Source organism: Dunckerocampus dactyliophorus, chromosome 5, assembly GCF_027744805.1.
Source record: "Dunckerocampus dactyliophorus isolate RoL2022-P2 chromosome 5, RoL_Ddac_1.1, whole genome shotgun sequence".
NCBI lineage: Eukaryota > Metazoa > Chordata > Actinopteri > Syngnathiformes > Syngnathidae > Dunckerocampus > Dunckerocampus dactyliophorus.
This window is the reverse complement of record NC_072823.1, coordinates 1,759,948-1,778,320: the sequence shown is the minus strand read 5'-3', so window position 1 is coordinate 1,778,320 and position 18,373 is coordinate 1,759,948. Positions and strand designations below refer to the sequence as shown.

At 42.5% G+C, this 18,373-nt stretch overlaps 2 protein-coding genes across 4 annotated transcripts; one reads left to right on the top strand and one right to left on the bottom strand.

The window, feature by feature from the left end:
- Positions 1-658: 658 nt before the first annotated feature.
- LOC129181319 (cytochrome c oxidase subunit 4 isoform 2, mitochondrial) lies at positions 659-5,988 on the top strand. Of its 2 annotated transcripts, none has more exons than XM_054776375.1 (5): positions 659-818; positions 1,418-1,523; positions 1,617-1,781; positions 1,863-1,994; positions 5,724-5,988. In XM_054776375.1, exons 2-5 carry the CDS (start codon positions 1,418-1,420, stop codon positions 5,855-5,857), a joined length of 537 nt encoding a protein of 178 aa, XP_054632350.1. In that variant the 5' UTR covers positions 659-818; the 3' UTR covers positions 5,858-5,988. The 2 variants fall into 2 exon arrangements, with proteins under 2 accessions (XP_054632350.1, XP_054632349.1); XM_054776374.1 differs by having other exon boundaries at positions 1,614-1,781.
- Positions 5,989-12,051: 6,063 nt separating this feature from the next.
- LOC129181366 (cytochrome c oxidase subunit 5A, mitochondrial-like) lies at positions 12,052-18,052 on the bottom strand. 2 transcript variants are annotated; one of them, XM_054776495.1, is made up of 5 exons: positions 17,911-18,052; positions 17,275-17,391; positions 12,713-12,834; positions 12,522-12,635; positions 12,052-12,442 (listed from the first exon to the last, which is right to left on the bottom strand). In XM_054776495.1, the coding sequence occupies exons 1-4, from the start codon at positions 17,981-17,983 to the stop codon at positions 12,522-12,524; spliced, it is 426 nt and encodes a 141-aa protein (XP_054632470.1). In that variant the 5' UTR covers positions 17,984-18,052; the 3' UTR covers positions 12,052-12,442. The 2 variants fall into 2 exon arrangements, with proteins under 2 accessions (XP_054632470.1, XP_054632469.1); XM_054776494.1 differs by having other exon boundaries at positions 12,528-12,635.
- Positions 18,053-18,373: the final 321 nt, after the last annotated feature.

The window sequence follows — 18,373 nt, the reverse complement described above, 5'->3', positions numbered from 1 at the left end:
ACCGGTGAGCTGGTCCAGTGTTCTGCAACCAGGACGAAAACCACATTGCACCTCCTGTAGCCGAGGTTCGATTAACGGTCGTACCCTTCTCTCCAGGACCTTGGAATATTTTTGTAATAAATTTATGACATATTTTTGTAATAAATGATATTGACAACATGCAATAGCTTGCTAATGAAGGATATTTACAGTGCGCCTCCCACATTCAGCTGTGCAGTATATCATCACGATGACGATGTCAAACTACTTTGGTTGTCTTTACACAAACATGAAATGCACGTCAAGTCCCTCCGAGAGTGCGTGCTTAGGTCACATGATGATATATAGTTTATACACAGCTGCTGGCACCTTATAAAACATGCGTCCTTGTCTGACCCCACATCTGCCCCCTCCCTCACACAGACACCCTCCTTCAGCCGGTCCGGTCCACGTGCAAGGAAATAAATCCAAGAGTAGAAGACATTTAGCAAGCAGATTGTACAGTAGAACATAAGAGTAGGCGTGCCACGACCATATATGGCAAATCAGCTGACACGCTGGTGTCCTTACATAACCTGTCCCGTGACGTCTGACTTTCCAAAAACAGCAATAAAACAAGTCAAAGCCTCAAAAAGCCAAAGGGTCAGCACTGCCACATGCAACATACTTTGGGGACATGCGCTACTTGTCATTTTGCACTTGATTCCCACACTCGTCTTGTGTGCTTGGGGCCCGCCCACTAAAAAGACACTTCCTGCAGTGTCCATGAGATCCACACACACACAGACACACACACGAAGAAGGTTTTCCTTGAAGAAGTTGCTGATCTTTGCAGCAGCGTGAGTACCTTTTCTTACGATGCACGTGATATCTGTTGCAGTGTTTTCGGGGTTAAAAGAGCAAATAGAAGAAAACACGCTCTGACTCTCCCGAGTGGTGGACGTGCGGCCAAGATGACAAACACACGCAGAGGACAAATAAATACTCCTGAAATGTGTCCGACGTTGCTTGCATGCACGGAAGGCAACTTCAGCCTTTGACCTTGAACACAAGAGATACCGTGTTAGTCATGTGACTTCTTTTTCCTTTTACAAGGTCAACATGTACTCAAACTTTGACAAGCTGCCAATTTGCAGCCGCCATTTTCACTATTTACATTTTTTCCTTTGCCCTCGTGTGACTTCCTTCCATACCTCGTGCCTACAGTGGCGTGACAAATGGACTTGAAATGTGGACTTTTGAGGTAGTTCAAGTGTGCTGGAGGTTGTATTGTTTTGTTTTTGTTCCTTCTTGTATCCGTACGGGTTGCACAAAATGCGTCTGTGCAATCTGTGCAGCTTGTAGTCAACTCCAAAGGCGAGTTGGTTTTGGTATAATTGACATTAATTGCATATATGCGAGGATGTGATACCAGTCGGCCACCTCGGGTCTTCTGCAGATGCTTGGCCTGACGACAGCAGCGGGACGTGCCGGAACGATGTTCCTGAGCAGACGCATGGCAGCGGCCTTGACCTCCAGCAGCAGAGCCACCATGGCGAGTCGCGGTAAGGCCCAAGCAAAAGTCTATAGTTGAGATACTTCAGTCCTCCACTTGGAGGAAAGAGTGTACGGTATTTACACTCATCATGTTCCAGCAGACGTCAGCCAGGTGGAGCAGATGTCCAAGCCCATGTACTGGGACCGTGTGGACACGCCGCTGCCGGACAGGCCTTACAAGGACGAGCTGAGTGCTGTGGACAAGAGCCTTAAACAGAAGGAGAAAGGATCTTGGAAGCAGCTGAGCAAAGAGGAGAAGATAGCCTGTAAGACCAAAAAAAACAAAGAAAAAAACAAACAAATCCAGGCCACTGCAGTGTCACTTTCTTGGTTGTCGTCTTCTTTAGTGTACCGCCTGATGTTCCGTCAGACCTACCCCGAGATGAGGCAGCCCACTGCAGAGTGGAAGACGGTCATGGGGGCCTTCTTCATCTTTCTGGGCTTCACCGGTCTGGTGGTCTGGTGGCAGGCCCTCTATGGTCGGTCTACAGCGCCGCTCTTGGCATTTCCTTCATTGTTTTTAGTCATGAAGACAGCAATCTGAGGCCGTTTTCGCACTTTGTTCCTTTCCAACCACCCAATTCAACTCCAAAGTGGTGTTTGCGCACACGTGAACCTTCCCAAGTAATCCGGTGGCCAAAGACTTCCACTGGTGGTTGATTTGGTTTGCTTCTAATTGGCTTTAGGAGCTTTCACAGCAGCAGCGTTTAGTCTGATTTTTAGTGATGGCTCCGGGAACATCGACGTGTCGGCGCATGTGTCGAGCTCCGGCTACAAGCCTGCGTAACTAACATTAGCATGTTAGCAGCACTAGCATGCTCGGTGTTAGCTTTTCTGTTTTTTCAAATATAAAAACATATTTCAGTTTAGGTGTTACCATGCTAGCTAGTCGCTTGTTAGCATATAGACAAGTGTTTTCATGTTCAATGTTGACATGCGAGTATGCTAACATCAGCATTTTAGCATTGGAGCCATTTTTTCTGGTATTATCTTAGTTAACAGTTTCACTGCTAGTATGCTAATGTTAGCATGTAAGCCGTTTTCATATGTGTAAACTTACATAATGAGTAAGTGTTATAATGAGTGTTATTATTCTAGGTGTTATTATTCTAGGTGTTAGCATGGTAACTACTAGCATGTTAGCATTATTAGCATGCAAAAAATTGCATGTTAGCTGTTTTGTTATTTTCAAAAGGTAAAAACTTGGTGTTTTAATGTCCGGTGTTACCTTGCTGACAGCTATCACATTAGCAATACTAGGATGCTAAAATTAGCATATTAGATTTTTTTTGCTATTAAGTATAAAAATTTACAGTGGGTGTTAGGTGTTAGAATGCTAACCGTTTCCAATGTTAGCAATGTTATCATTAGCATTTTATCATTGTAGTCATTTTCTCAGGTATTAGCTTACATTGACACTTAGCTTGGTGTTAACAAGCTAACAGTTAGCATGCTAATGACAGCATTTCAGTCCGGCGTCAGCTGGTCAGGGCTAGGCATTAGCATGCTAGTTACAGCCTTTCAGTCCGGCGTCAGCTCCACTGCACCCACAAAGAGTCAATAGAAGTGACGTGTCTGATGTGTCACGGCAGCGAAACCCCCAGCAGATGTCAGTATTGAGTAACGTAGCGACACAGTACTAACACGGTTTCGATACAGTTTGGGTAATGTGTCACAATGCTTCACCAGGCCTCATCGACCCATCACTACTGATTTTAACTACATCACTTACCCAAACAGTTGTGAGCTGTGGTAATACAAACCCAACAACCCCCAGCTCCCACCTCCAAAAAATCCAGTTTGACCGTAAAAACATCAAATGGTGACGTTCAGGGAAGTAAAAAAAAAACCCATTGACTTCCCGGTTTAGCATGTATGCTAACAGCACGTTGTATTCAGGATGATATCTGCGCAAAGCGTGCTTTAAAAAAAGTGTTGTAGTCTATTTATCCTTGTACTTTACTCCTTCGAGTATCCATACTATTATTGAAGAGGACAAAGTACTGTTTCTTTCAGCTACTGACTTGGACAGCAAAGCTTTTTCCAGTTGATATTCGCTTGGCCAATCAGAGAAAGCGAAGATGTCACGTGGTTTGATGTGACGCCTTTGGGTTTCCTGGGGGGGGGGTTTTCGCCTCCGTGCGAAAGGAAACAAATCCAAAAAAAGATACGGATTCCTTTTACAAAGCAGTTACCTATATTTTAGGTAGTGGAACTCAGCTACAAAGGTTGAAAGAACTGGCACCATTTGCAAATGAATTACGACCACACTGAAAAGAAGCGCCATCATTTCCGTGTTCGGGGTGTGACCACATGAAGGCAGCAGGGTGTCCGCTCACTTTCGCACGAATAAATCAGGGGTGCTCACACTTTTTTCAGCCTGCGAGCTACTTTTAAAATGAGCAGGTCCCAAACATTTGGACACACCTCGTTAAATGCGTTTTCTTTGTTTTCATGACTGTTGACATTGTAGATTCTCAAAACTATGAATGAACACGTGTGGAATTGTGTACTTAACCGAAAAGTGTGAAATAACTCTAAATATGTGTTATATTTCATGTCTTATAGATATATATTTTTGATAGTGCTGCCAACCCTTGCTGCTCTCTCTGTCAGCTTCGTGAGGTAGTTACCTGAAATGTTTATCACTTCACAGGTGTGCCTTATCAGGATTACTTTGTGGAATTTCTTGCCTTATTAATGGGCAATTGTACTGTGTGTGTCCAAACCTTTGGCCTGTACTGTAGAAGAAAAATATATATTTACTATATTTCTAAATATGAGTAGGCCTATTTACGTATGTTATACATGTACAGTATGTCAAGGGGGCACACACTTTTTCAGCAGACAAGTCAAAATGATTTACCTCTTACTATACAACATATAACATACATATAAAATCTAACCAGTCAACTATACAAAGTATTAATGATTCATGTCCTGTTAGCATTTGCTATCAAACGTTTCAGATATACAAGAACTGAAAATGATTATGCAAAAGACAAGTCGAGGCAACATATGGAAAGGTTTCAGCAATGGGCACATTATCCAATTACACTCAACAAAAATAAAGTCAACGCTTTTGTTTTTGCTCCTGATTTTTATGAGATGAACTCAAAGATGTAAAACTTTTTCCACGTACACAATATCACCATTTCTCTCAAATATTGTTGACAAATCTGTTGAAATCTGTGATAGTGAGCACTTCTCCTTTGTTAAAATGATCCATCCCACCTCACAGGTGTGCCATATCAAGATGCTGATCAGACACCATGATTAGTGCACAGGCGTGCCTTAGACTGCCCACAATAAAAATCCTCTCTGAAATGTGCGGTTTTGTTTACTTGGGGTTTTCAGCTTCCAAGAATTGTGTACAGATCCTTGCAACATGGGGCCGTGCATTATCCTGCTGCAACATGAGGTGATGGATGTACTGCCAAATTCTCCGAAACGCTTTTGGAGACAGCTTATGGTAGAGAAATGAACATTCAATACACGAGCAACAGCGCTGGTTGACATTCCTGCTGTCAGCATGCCAATTGCACGCTCCTTCAAATCTTGTGACATCTGTGGCATTGATAAAACTGCACATTTCAGAGTGGCTTTTCATTGTGGGCAGTCGAAGGCACACCTGTGCACTAATCATGCTGTCTGATCAGCATCTTGATATGGCACACCTGTGAGATGGGATGGATTATTTTAACAAAGGAGAAGTGCTCACTATCAATACTTGAGAGAAATGGTGATATTGTCTACGTGGAAAACGTTTTAGATCTTTTGAGTTCATGTCATAAAAAATGGGAGCAAAAACAAAAGTGAGTGCATGAAATAATTGTTAAAAAGTGTAGAAAACACACATTTCCATAGCGGCTTTCATGACGCAAAGCGTCACTTCTTTCCTACATGACTAGCCGCTACAAGTGAACGCATAACTTTTGTTGTAGATATAAGCATCTTACCACTGATTTAGTTTATCCGTAATTAGAATAATAAAGATGAAAGTTGCATCTCCGTGTGGGGCTTGAAACGTCCGTTCACCACTTCATCTTTGCCGCGGGTGAGCGAGAGCAAATCACTTTGTGGATGTCTAGATGTCATGAGATCTACAAAGTGTATGTAACGTCATGTTTTCCAATCTACGCTGACTTTATACTGTTGCAGTGAATAAGATGTAAATACATAAATGTAACATCATGTTGTCCAACCAGTGTACCCGCCTCGTCCGCCAACCTTTGATGACGAGTCGCAGGCCAAACAGGTGAAGAGGATGCTGGACATGAGGATCAACCCGGTCCAAGGTTTCTCCTCCCAGTGGGACTACGAGAAGGGCCAGTGGAAATAAAAGGGAAATGAAGTGGAAACTATAAGAAGGAAGCAGAAAATGATCATCATCATCATCACTATTTGTGTGTGCTATAAATCTACAACAATAATAATAATAATAATAAAGCTTGACTCCGTCCAACCCTTTTATCATTTCTCTCTATTGTTTATGCTGCTGATCTCGTGTTTTCCTGCCGTGAATGATTAAAAACTTCATTTTTCTACAATTATTGTCACGCCGTGGAAAGGCGATGCGGGTGAATCCCAGGATGCAGACACAGGAGAGTCCAAGCAGTGAAAACGGTTTAATAATTAGTCCAAATAAGGGAGACAAAACAGCAACTGAAGGTGACGGCACACAAAAACAGGAAAGGCGCCGTGGGTACCCAAGAGGCACAAACAACACTCGGCTACTTCCACCGTAGGAGCTGGACGGGCTACTGGGCTGCAGGACGGCAGCTGAAGGACCTGAACAGAGGTGAGTCCAAAATATAAAACACACATGCGGTAGTGGGAGCTGACAAAGGTAATAATCCAGCATTGGCCAGGAGCAGCTGAGGGAATAATAAGGGTGCTAAATGATGAACAGCTGCAGGGGACCAGTAGCTCCGCCCAGCCCAGGTGTCTGCATCTGCAAGTCCAACACACAAGGCATGAGAGGACAAGACAGAACAGAGAATAAGCATACTGCAGACAAACTTAAATGGTAACAAACCTGTGTCACAGTAGAGTGTGACAATTATACTCTTAAAATGTATTTGACATCAAATGAACCAGTCACCATTTCAACTGATTGCAATGGAATTGAAATGGAAACGATACAAAAGTTAATTAATGAGTTCGCAGAACCATTGACCAACAGTATGTCAGTAATTTATCATGAGACGGGTATATTCCTAAATGAAATGAACACAGCTAAGTAGCAGCAACTTTCAAACCTGGAGACACATAAACTGGAGACATACGTCAACTGACAAACTACCGACCAGTTTCTTCAATGCCGCAATTTTCTAAAATCATTGAAAAGCTATTCAGCAATAGGGTACACAAATTTGTAAATAAGAATGTATCACTCACGGACAGCCAATATGGACACAAAGCTAACATTTCAACCTCTGTGGCACTAATCAAACTAACCCAGAGAGTGCGGCACTGCAGTATTTTCCTGCTTTTTTTTTGTTTTTACACCCTATGAAGGTCCACTGTGTTCTGCAACCTGAATGGCTAAGGGAGAACCCGCCCATTGTCTTCCGCGTCCTGGTTGGCAAGCTCTTTCATGCCGCACGCCCACACTACAGTATCTCCCGATGTGTTCATCGCTAGCAAACAGCTTGCAGAGACGCTGAAGTCTGTATGTTTGCACGTGTTCTCCTCGAGAAAATCCACACCGTCGAAATGTTCTGCACCCAAAAGTCAGAGGAAGCCAACCATTGCACAAAAAGTTGGACTTCTATCGGTTTGGTAAAACTGCGATGACTGCAGCAATGTGTTTTAACAAGGATCCAAAAACGCTACAGCTACAGGTCAGAGGAGCAAAACACTGAAGTTGTAATTTTATGAGAAACTAAACAACAAATGAAGTTGTCATTTTCGGAAAATTAGGTTGCGGAAAAAGATATGACACGAGACTGAAAATAAAAAAAAAAATACAAACCTTATGGGAATAAAGTCATCATCGCGAAAAGAACATTTACAATGAGAAATTTGAAATAGATGGAATATTATAATATATATATATATTTATATATATATATATAATATAGGATGGAATATTTAAAAAAAAAAACGACAGCAGAAATGGAAAAAACAGCCGTAATTTTACAAGAATAAAGTCAGAATATTAGGAGGAAAAAGTAGTATTCTAATGAGAAAAAGTCCATTTTAGGAGCATAAAAAAAAAACTTATACCATTTTTGTAGTGCAGAGTTGAAATGTTAAAGAACAAAAATACATTTAAAAAAGTCGTATTATGTGAAACAAACAAAACCAAATACAGTTTGACTTTTTGGAAAATTAGGTTGGGGAAAAAAGTTATGAGCATAAAGTCAAAATATTATGTGAATAAAGTCATAATGTTACAAAAACAACATTTCTGAAGATGATTGAAGAATGAAAGTGGGAATAAAAAAAAAAAGGGGGGGAAAAAGACCAAAATTCATACTAATAATACACTACATCACAAAGCTGAGACGCAGATTTTTCTTGAAACATACAGAAAATCAATTCTTAGCACATCTGCATGTGCTGCTCTACAAAATATCTAAGTGGCCCTTGCATCCTTTCATTTTTCAATGTGTGGCCCTCGCAGGAAAAACTTTGGATGCCCCTGATCTAATCAGTTCATGTGATGTTTGTTGCTTGCTTAACAACTACAATACCGATGAACTTGTTGCTTTATTAGCACACCACCGTTGCTCCCTCATCACTTCGACGATGTGCAAAATTCCCGTTTCCCCTCAAAGCGCCACGGCTTCTGGGTCACGCAGTACACATCCGCAACCAATGCAGTTAACATCTCTGACAACGTAGTCGCGCTGTGGTTATGAATCTGTTGTAATTTCAGGTGGAATGGACTGGAGATGCGCATGAAATTGTGTAAACGTAACTCCATCAGACTGGATGTGTATTTTTTTTACATACAGTTTGTGTAAATGATCGAATAAATGATTGCAACGTCATCGACAACCATTTATGTACGACGGTTGAAACGAATGATGACAAATGTGGTGGGCTGTACCGTACAAGAATGATTGCTTTCCCTTTATGGTGACTACTGATGGAGGATAAGGCAGGGGTGGGCAAACTTTTTGACTTTGGCAGAGGGGCCGTCTATGTATGGGGTCATGAAACAGAAGGACGTGCTCGCTCAGGCCCGACGAAACGAAAACACGACACATCCAAAGCAAGTTAACGCATCGCATAAATCAGGGGTGTCAAAAGTGCGGCCCGAGGCTGTGATTTTGGCGGCCCGAGGCACAGTCTAAAAATGTAATTCAACAAGGAAATTTAAAAAAAAACAACAGCAGCAAAAATGGGAAAATCAAACAAACGTCAAAATATTAAGAGATGAGTTTCATTTCACAAGAATAAAGAAAGAGCATGAGGAAAAATGTCATTTTAGTAGCAAAGAAGTTGAAATATTCAAGTTTGTTTTTTTAAGTCAAAAACAATGAATAAAGTTGTACATTTTGGAAACTTAGCTTAGGGGAAAATTTATAACATGAGAATAAAGTGAAAATATTAGGAGAAGAAAACATATAAGAAGAAGGTTTAAATATTTGGAAAATTATACAAAAAAAAAAAACAGCAGAAATTTGACCAAAAATCAAGTAAAATCCAAATATTAAGAGAAAAACAAAAAATTCTAATGGGAAAAAAGTTGCAATTTTGCGAGAATAAACTTGTAATATGAGGAAAAATATCATTTTAGTAACAATGTTGAAATCAAGAAAAAATACATATTTTTTTTAAAAAGATAAAAAATATTCTGGGAATGAAGTTATAATTACAAGAAGAAAATTCACAAAAGGAATGCTGAAATGAAATTGTTGAAAATTTTTTAAAAAAACAGCAGAAATGGAAAAAACAGCTGTAACGCTACAGGAATAAAGTCAAAATACTAACAAAAGTCACAATTGAATGAAGAACAAAAGTCGCCATTTCACAAGAATAAACTCATATTATTACGGAAAAAACGTCATTTTTAGCAGCATTTCACCTCTACTACAACGCTGAAATGCACATTTAGCTTCTTAGCATATCTCTGTGTTGGTGGAGGCCCCTGCATCCTTTCATTTTTCAGTATGTGGCCCTCGCTGGAAAAAGTTTGGACACCCCTGCCATAAATCAACTACTCCCACTACGTGGGTGATAAACAACAAGTAAGCGCTAAGCATAACACGTAACTTGAAACTGTTCTTTCTAATGCCCGCAAGGCATGCTGGAAAGTCCAGCGGCAACAACAGTGTCAAATATGAAAAATAAAACATTAAGTGCGACACACATGGCAAAACATGGGTGTTGTGCGTAGATATTTATTTGTATGCCCACATGGTGCAGCAGGCGGGTTCCTTTGTACGGCGTGTGTTGATGTGTTGTGTTTGGATTGCAAAGCTACAGACTGCATCGGACTATTTTGGCAACTCAAGCGTGCCACATTAGCACTGCAAGGCATGTCGCCAGCTACAGTTTCAATGTTAAATGTTTTAAAAAAAAATAAATACATTAAAAAAAGGAATTTGGAAACGCCCGGTGGGGTAGATCTTCCAGTTCTATGCGATGGGTGATCCCTGCAATACTGCCAACATCCAAATCATGACTCTAGCCTCTATGTGCTCCTTCAGCTGTGGTGATATGGGGCTGTCACTGAAATCCAGATGGAGGGCATCAACAGCTGAGTTAACCTTTTCATCCTGGGACACCAGCAGGGAATATGCTTGCGGCTCAGACATATCTGACAGGGTGTTCTGGTCAGAGAGCACAACAGGCACAGCCCAGTCAATTAAGAAACACTCAGCAATGGTTGTCTTTGGATGCAAGGTAATGTCACGTTGGGACATATTTCGTACAGCCAGTTTAAATTTGTTGTGGGATTCAGATTTTACATCCACTATCTGATTATAGACAATCAGACCACCTGGTGTGGGAACTTCATCTGTAGCCCCTACAAGCACCTGAAACCCCTCAGGTGATTTAGTGTGGCAGCTGCCTTTCACTGTGCGAAGTTCACCACGCTTTATACGTACAGGTACTTTGCTACTCAGAGTCACGCGCAGAACTTTGGCATCTTTTGTTTGGGAGTCGGTAGCTTTAGAACATTCGGTGTAAGCCATCGCCCAGTTAGCCTGGATAGGAAGAACGTCCAGAAACTGTGTTCCACCCTGCTTTTGGCAATTCTTAACCATCGGGCGCAGTGTGTTTGTGCCAACAAGGAGAGGGTACTTGTTGTTGTAAGATTGGTCTGGGCTTATTAATGCTAAAATGTGAAAGCATTTGTCTGTGCCACATGCACCTTTAGGGAACCGAATATCCACTTCCACATAGCCCACATAAGGAATTCTTTGTCCAGCTGCACCTTCAATGTCAAGCACCTTCTCAGTGGAGAACAACGGTCTGTGGGAAAGATATCGGAAATAAAATGACTGAGATATAATTGTCACTTGGGACCCTGAATCAACAATGCAATTGCACTAGGGGCACCATGGTAACCAATTAACGACTGTCGCAATACTGTCGTAAAGATGTCCATTTCTTATAAAGACAATCACATACAATTATAATAAAACAACGAATGTATAAAATTTAGTAGCACATTATTTAACTGATAACGACAGTGGCATTAATACCTGAACATTACCTATAGAAAAATAACATTTCTTTTAATCACACAAAAACACAGCTGGGTTACATTATGTCTGTCCAAAATATGTATCAGAAAACTGTTTTTTCGGGCTCCAAATGGAAAATTTTCCCTGCTCTGGGAGGGGGGACACCCTCCGCCTGTTCACTCAGATTTTTTTGCTCCCCCCCCCCGAAAAATATCTGGTTACGGGTCTGAAGTAATCACGGAAAACTTACCTACCGCGTGCAGTTCACGCAAGAGGCGCTTTGATTGACAGCTCTTCCACGGAAAGTTGTGTGTTGCAGTGAAATGTGTCCAAGTGGAAACAGCGGCTAGTCTGAACTAATGTTCTGCAGAGCCGCGTTGAGACAACATAAATGGAAACGTCTCGTCAATGTGGTATCGATCAGAGACTAACCGTAGTATCAGGATTTGAATCGAGCCCGCTGTGTTACTACACCTGAGAAGAAAAACAGCTAACGGTAAACATGCCGGTAAAGGCAGGCCTTCAGAATAAAAAAAAATAATAAATAAAAAAAAAGACGCCTGTGTAATAAACGGGCAAACTTTTGCCAGTGCATGGTTTCCCGTATTTTAACTTTCCCTCTTCGGCGCTAACGGAGCAGCGGCACAGCATCCGGTCCACTCGGAACATTCCAGGTCACACCGGCGCAACACAGTCAGGCGTTCAAAAGAAAAGCAAGGCAGTACAATAACATGCACCAGTTCGCAGTTGGTTCTTTTGAGACGACAAAATCTACCGTAATTTGAAATATTGACAGGCATGACAATTGCCAGACGTATTAAAATTAGAACTTCGTTTTTTCAAAAACGTCTCATTCACTTGCACCGATTCCAATACAAAAGCACAGTGCCGTTTGAACACGTTTATTTTATGATCATGTACAATCTATGCAATGGAAGCAGATTGAGCACATGCAACAGAATGGCTTTGCGTCAACATGTGAAAACGCCGCCCCCAGGCGGCAAAAAGTGAGCCACACAAGCGCAGCCAGCAAGAGCAGTCTCTCAAATCAGTTTGGACTGTATCTCTCCCTTTCCCTTCGAGGAGTACTTATAACAATTATTTTTTTTAAGTGTTCTGAAGTACTTTTATCACGCATTACAGATACTTTCCTTTATTAAGTTCATTCATATTTTACAAGCCAAAGAACAAAAAGGTCAAATTAAATATCAGACGGATGAGGCAAACATGAAGGTACAGTGATTCTGCATTCGGAGGGCATCCAGCTCTCACTGGATCTGCAATACAAACATATCCTCATTGCAAAAGACTGACATCTAACAGAGAGTCAAAGAAACATTGGATCAGACCCATTACTTATACTTTGTCGATTCCGAGCTCTTCAGGTGTGGAGATTCCAAGCTCGTCTAATGTTGGCCTCAGTTCTTGAATAAGGTACGGGTAGATCTCTTTGTGCGGGCCAGCTTTATCCTAAAGGCAGGAAGCATGTCAGCATCAACCAAAGCACAACAAGTGCAAATATCCTTGCTGGCAGTGTTTCATCTCACCTTCACAGCTTCCAGAATTCGGATTGCACTGGCCAAGTCGTTTAACCTCCGACAAGCTCGCAGTGCTGCCTCAAGAATTTTTGGCTCAGGTACCAGATCGTAACAAATAAGCGTGTTCATTCCTGAAAAACAGAGTGATTGTCTTTTAGAAGTCAACATTCCTCATGGCAGGCAGTTAGCAAGGCACTGGACAAACCATTCTTATTCCATGCAGCAGTCAGAAATAAAGCCTGACAGTTAGTGACAGACAGAATACAGATTATACTATACAAATTAGAGATGTCCCGAGCCACACTCCAATCTCCTCTTTTTTAAAATAAGCTTTTGTTACAAACATGAATTTGTGGAATTGAATATGGTTATGAAAACAGCTCTTCAAAGCATTAAAAATAATGCAACCCAAGTATTGCAGAATTTACCGTTTTATTACACAGCATGACCAGCTTTTGTAACAAACCTCTGTGAGTCAAGTCCCCAATCCAATAAAAGTCCAACCAATAAAAGATAAAATTGGAAAAATGGGTGTGCAAACCACTTTAGGGTAGGACTAATCCTATGAGATGGTTATAGATCAATCTGGTGTGTGATTTAGAATTAATTTTTATTTTAATTTTTTTTAAACAAACTGTTCTACGCAATACAAATTTATTGACGGTCCCTAATATAAACCAGTGGTTTACAGCAGCACTTCCCATGCAAGCTCCCAGCACAATTACAGCAGTCTGGGCACAGTGAGGGGAAACTACCGCTGTGGCTCCGGAGCCAAATATCCAATGTGAAACTGACGTCACCACGGTACACCGCAGACATGTCTGTATGGCGGTGCGGCGATCATTTTCATACAATCGACATACCGGTATAAATGATAAACATCTTTATTTACTCGGCAGACCGCTCAATCATGGCATAAAATCATGACAAACACTAAACCGCCCCCTCCCGAACTAAACATGTTAAAATGGCGATAAACACCGGCAAAGGTTGGCGGAACCTCCTCTTACATTGCGTGAATGGAAGCTAGCAGCGTTATCTTAGTTTAGCATGCTAGTGCGGTTGCGTGTATGCAGGAGACTCGGGCTGGATGACTATATTTTCGCCGCGTTGTGCTTTAATGTAAGTAGAGTTTTACAATGCCCAATGATGACAATGAGTTGCACCAAGCACCTCTTACAGACAGACAACACACACAGGACATACTTCCGGCCTTCAAAATATGAACGCAATTTGCCTTATGTCGTCTGTGTAAATAAGAGCGTCATAAAAAATATCCTTCATATGCAGTTGGAATTGCATCGGTGACTACACCTTCCTTAATAACAAGCAGAGGCATAACAGTTTGTTGGAGATTTCATTCACAATCCTGATGTGAAACACGAACACGGTCACACTTTACAAGAAGGGAAAGGCTTCTTGAGACGTCATCTGTACTTCTGTGAAGAAAGTGTCGGACATTTCGCTCCTCATCCGAAGAGCTTCGTCAGCGAACTAATAAGTGCTGGTAGCCTAGGCCTTAAATACAGTAAGAGTGGGCGGAATTGGTGTGCCAACGCCCTCCTCCTATGGTTCCTCCCACTAAGACTGGACGGAGTTGTGGTATAATCCTCTCCTGCCACCTCCGAACAAAGGGAAGTGTAGCTCCCTGTAGTTGGGTATGAACGACTCTGATACTGGCTCGTTAGCATCTATTGTTCTGGCTTCACCTCATTTGCATGACTAAGAGCTGTGGGTTTTGGTCTCAGTAACCTGCTGAACACAGGGTCCAAATTAAACCTCAAACCACCATTCCAATTCAATGATGGCTTCTGTTGTTTGACAAAAATAGCTTCCTTTACTCCTCTTTCAAATCATCTGTTTTCTTTGGCCAAAATCTTTACCTCGCTGTCCTCAAAAGAGTGATTGGCTACTTTAAGGTGTAGATGTACTGCTGATTGAGGACCACTAGAATTGTCCCTGCGATGTTGGGACTTTTTTGGAGCATTTGCTTAGTTTCCCCAATGTAGTGCTCTTTGCATTCCTCATCTTTACAGTGGATGGAATAGATAGAATAGATAATTTCTTCACAGAAGTACAGATGACGTCTCAAGGAGCCTTTCCCTCGATGGACAACTCCTGTACGACTGGGAGCCTACACAGACACTTTACAATAAAGTACACAAAAAGACACTAGTTACTGAGGAACTAATGGCCAAGGCACATACATTTTGACTACCGCATTTTCACGACCATAAGGCGCACTTAAAATCTTAAATTTTCTCCAAAATAGACAGGACACCAAGGGCGAAAGGGTGAGCATGAAAGAAGACGCTAAAGGCACGCCCCCAGTAGGTAGTATATAGTTCCGGTATGTGCATTGTGCAAAACACTGGTTTGGCAAAGGACCTGCAAAAATGGCACCTACAAAGAAACAGGCTGATGAAGCACAGTTTAAACTGCAAGCTATCAGTTACGAGGAGGAACATGGGAATCGAGCAGCCGCAAGAGAATTCAAGATCAACAAAACGGTGCCATCTATTCATCCGGGCAAGGACTAGCATGGTGCAGCAGCTTCCGGCGGATTACAAGGAAAGCTGGCCATCTTCCGCTCCTACTGCAGTAAAAACATCGCAGACAAACACATCCAGCCCAACCACATCACCAACATGGACGACATGCTGCTCACATCCTGGTGAACCACACTGTAGAGAAGAAGGGGACCAGCACGGTAGCGATACACACAACGGGGCACGAGAAGTCGGCCTTTACTGTTGTGCTTGGTTGCTGTGGTAATGGACAGAAACTGCCACCTGTGGTGATTTTTAAGAGGAAGACACCGCCTAAAGAAAGGTTTCCAGCCGGAGTCATCGTTAAGACCAATCAAAAGGGCTGGGAGGATGAGGAGAAAATGGCTGAGTGGCTGAGTGACGTGTACGGAAAGAGACCGGATGTTTTCCCACGCGTCACCACCCCTGCTGATCTGTGACTCCATGCGTGCTCATCTCACAGCCGCTGTGAAAAACCAAGTGCAGCAAATGAACTCGGATCTTGACATAATTCCGGGAGGCTTGACGAAGGAACTCCAACCGATGGACATCGGTGTAAACACGGCGTTCAAAGGGAAGTTGCGAGCGCCGTGGGAGCGATGGGCGACAGATGGCGAACACAACTTCACTTCATTAGTTTGGACACCCCAGCCGTATATTAACCAAGCTACAGCGATACCGTTACTGTAGCAGCTGACATAAACACAACTGTAACAGGACAGCTGGAAGAGTGGACACCGCTGTCTCTCAATTTCGCGACGGCGACTCAAGATGCTTGTTTGCGATCATTTTTTTTTTTTTACACCCGAGGACTGGAGTACAAGTCTTCAGCGGACATTGGAAGCGTCCTCGTTTCTATACTGCTGTTGTTAACGGAAGTGGGCTATGTGAAATCAATGCACCTGGGCTGCATTGTCACGATAGCTACCTCCCAGGACGTGCAATGTTAGCTTGGCTCATGCCAACTTGTTTTCTTCCGTTAGAGCGCACAGAAAAGCGAATGATATGTGTTCATGTTTTACATAAGGATTGTGGATGATGGGCAACATTCCAAAAAAAGTGCAGTTTTCCTTTAAGTGTACTTTGTTGCAGCTGAGTGAAGCCTATTTTGCACATTTTTGTGTGCCATGTTGGTAATATGCTGTCCTTTTCTTTTTGCCCTTTTTGTTTCTTCATTCATTACTTATTTTTCAACAAATGAGGGAAATGCGTCTGTGTAGGCTCTCAGTCGTACAGGAGTTGTCCATCGAGGAAAAGGCTTCTTGAGACGTCATCTGTACTTCTGTGTAGAAGGTGTCGGACGTTTCGCTCCTCATCCGAAGAGCTTCGTCAGCAAACTAATAAGTGCTGGTAGCTTAGGCCTTAAATACAGTAAGAGTGGGCGGAATAGGTGTGCCAACACCCTCCTCCTATTGGTTCGTTACACTAAGCCTGGGCGGAGCAGTGGTATAATCCTATCCTGTTATTCACACCTACGATAAAAGGGAAGTGTCGCTCCCTGAATTGGGTATGAACGACTCTGATACTGGCTTGTTAGCATCTATTGTTCTGGCTCGGCCCTGCCTTCACCTCATTTGCAAGACTAAGAGCTGTGGGTTTTGGTCTCAGTAACCTGCTGAACACAGGGTCCAAATTAAACCTCAAACCACCATTCCGATGAGGGAAAATGAGGGAAATGAGGGAAATGAGGGAAATCTCAACCATTGACTGCAACTTTCATTGTCTCCTGCAATTTTAGCGCAACAAGCACCCATGTACAGTAGGGGTGTCACTAGGCACCCAACTCACGAGATGAGACATGCACGGTCCACGAGAGCTTTTCTCCAAACGAGAAATTCTGTCATGCTTTAATCTCGCGAGATCTCGACCCCTCATTCCGTTTCTACTTTTGCTGCAACTTTTGGGAAAAGCTTCCGCGAAATCGTGTATTTCAGCCCGCATCTATCACAAAAAAAGCCGGCACAATCCTGGAGGGTCTGCATGGGGGTTCCTCGGGTTGTTAGTGTACAATTGACAATCCTAACTTTTTTTTCTGCAACTTACCTTTTCTCAGCTCCCATGCGTCAATGTCTTGCTTGTTAAAGTAGGTAACCCAGCGGGCATCGAACTCCTCATCTGTCTCTTGTTTCCCGTGTGAATAGCACCTCGAGGCCAACAGAGCTGCAAGGTGAACGTGACAGATAGTCACCATGTCATTCAAACACCGACTGTGGTCTTCAATACGGGTTTACGAGAAAGGGCGAACTATGCACTGTCAAGACGACCTACAAAGCATCCAAAGTGGATAGAGACAAAAACATAATCGATGACATCCTAATGTTTACGCTGCTTGGGTATGCTAGGTTAGCTAAAGCTGTTAGCATGAGCAGCGCTACCACAAGGCCCGAGAAATGGGAGTTTCAACTGGGTCGCGACAAGGACACACACAGAGACAAGCACAGCAACGGGGTTTTAACATGCAAACGCATCACAGGCTCAAGGAGAATGTTAATGAAAAAGGAAATTCGAGGTTACAAAGTTGTTCTGTAAAATAAACTACGTGTAATTCATGTTAGTCCTTGTCGCCGATAGTTGTGGGGGCTAACATTAACCAGCATGGGAGCTGTGCTCCTTCCACGAGTACTTCACTGAACCAACCCCGTTGGCTCCTAGTGCCCTTGAAATAAATATGAATAGTACCTTTACACCCCGGTTTCGTATGGGCCAAACTCCGAAAACCGGAGAAAGAAAGGCGGGCGGCTGCTCTGAACATGATGCGGGACGGCGAAGCGGCGCGGACCGGTCAGATTCCGCAACAGGAAGCCAACAACTCCGTTGTGACGTCATTTTCTCATTGTGCACATTTTTTGACTTTGAGCTCCAAACCGAAGCATATTTATCTACTGCACACTGATTGGCACACAAGCACACCAATGCATCCTTCTAAAACTCAGACAATATTTTTGGGGGGGATTAAATAGTTTACTTGGGTTAAACAGTATAATTGTTTTATTGTCCGAAAACGTGTCATTTGCAGTGGACGACGGTATCAGTTCTTTCGTCATCATGTTTTCTGCTGTTTGATGACTGATGACGAGAAGGAAATATTTTCAATAAATCAAAACAAAAAAACAAGAAATTATTTACAATGTCAAGTAGTTTA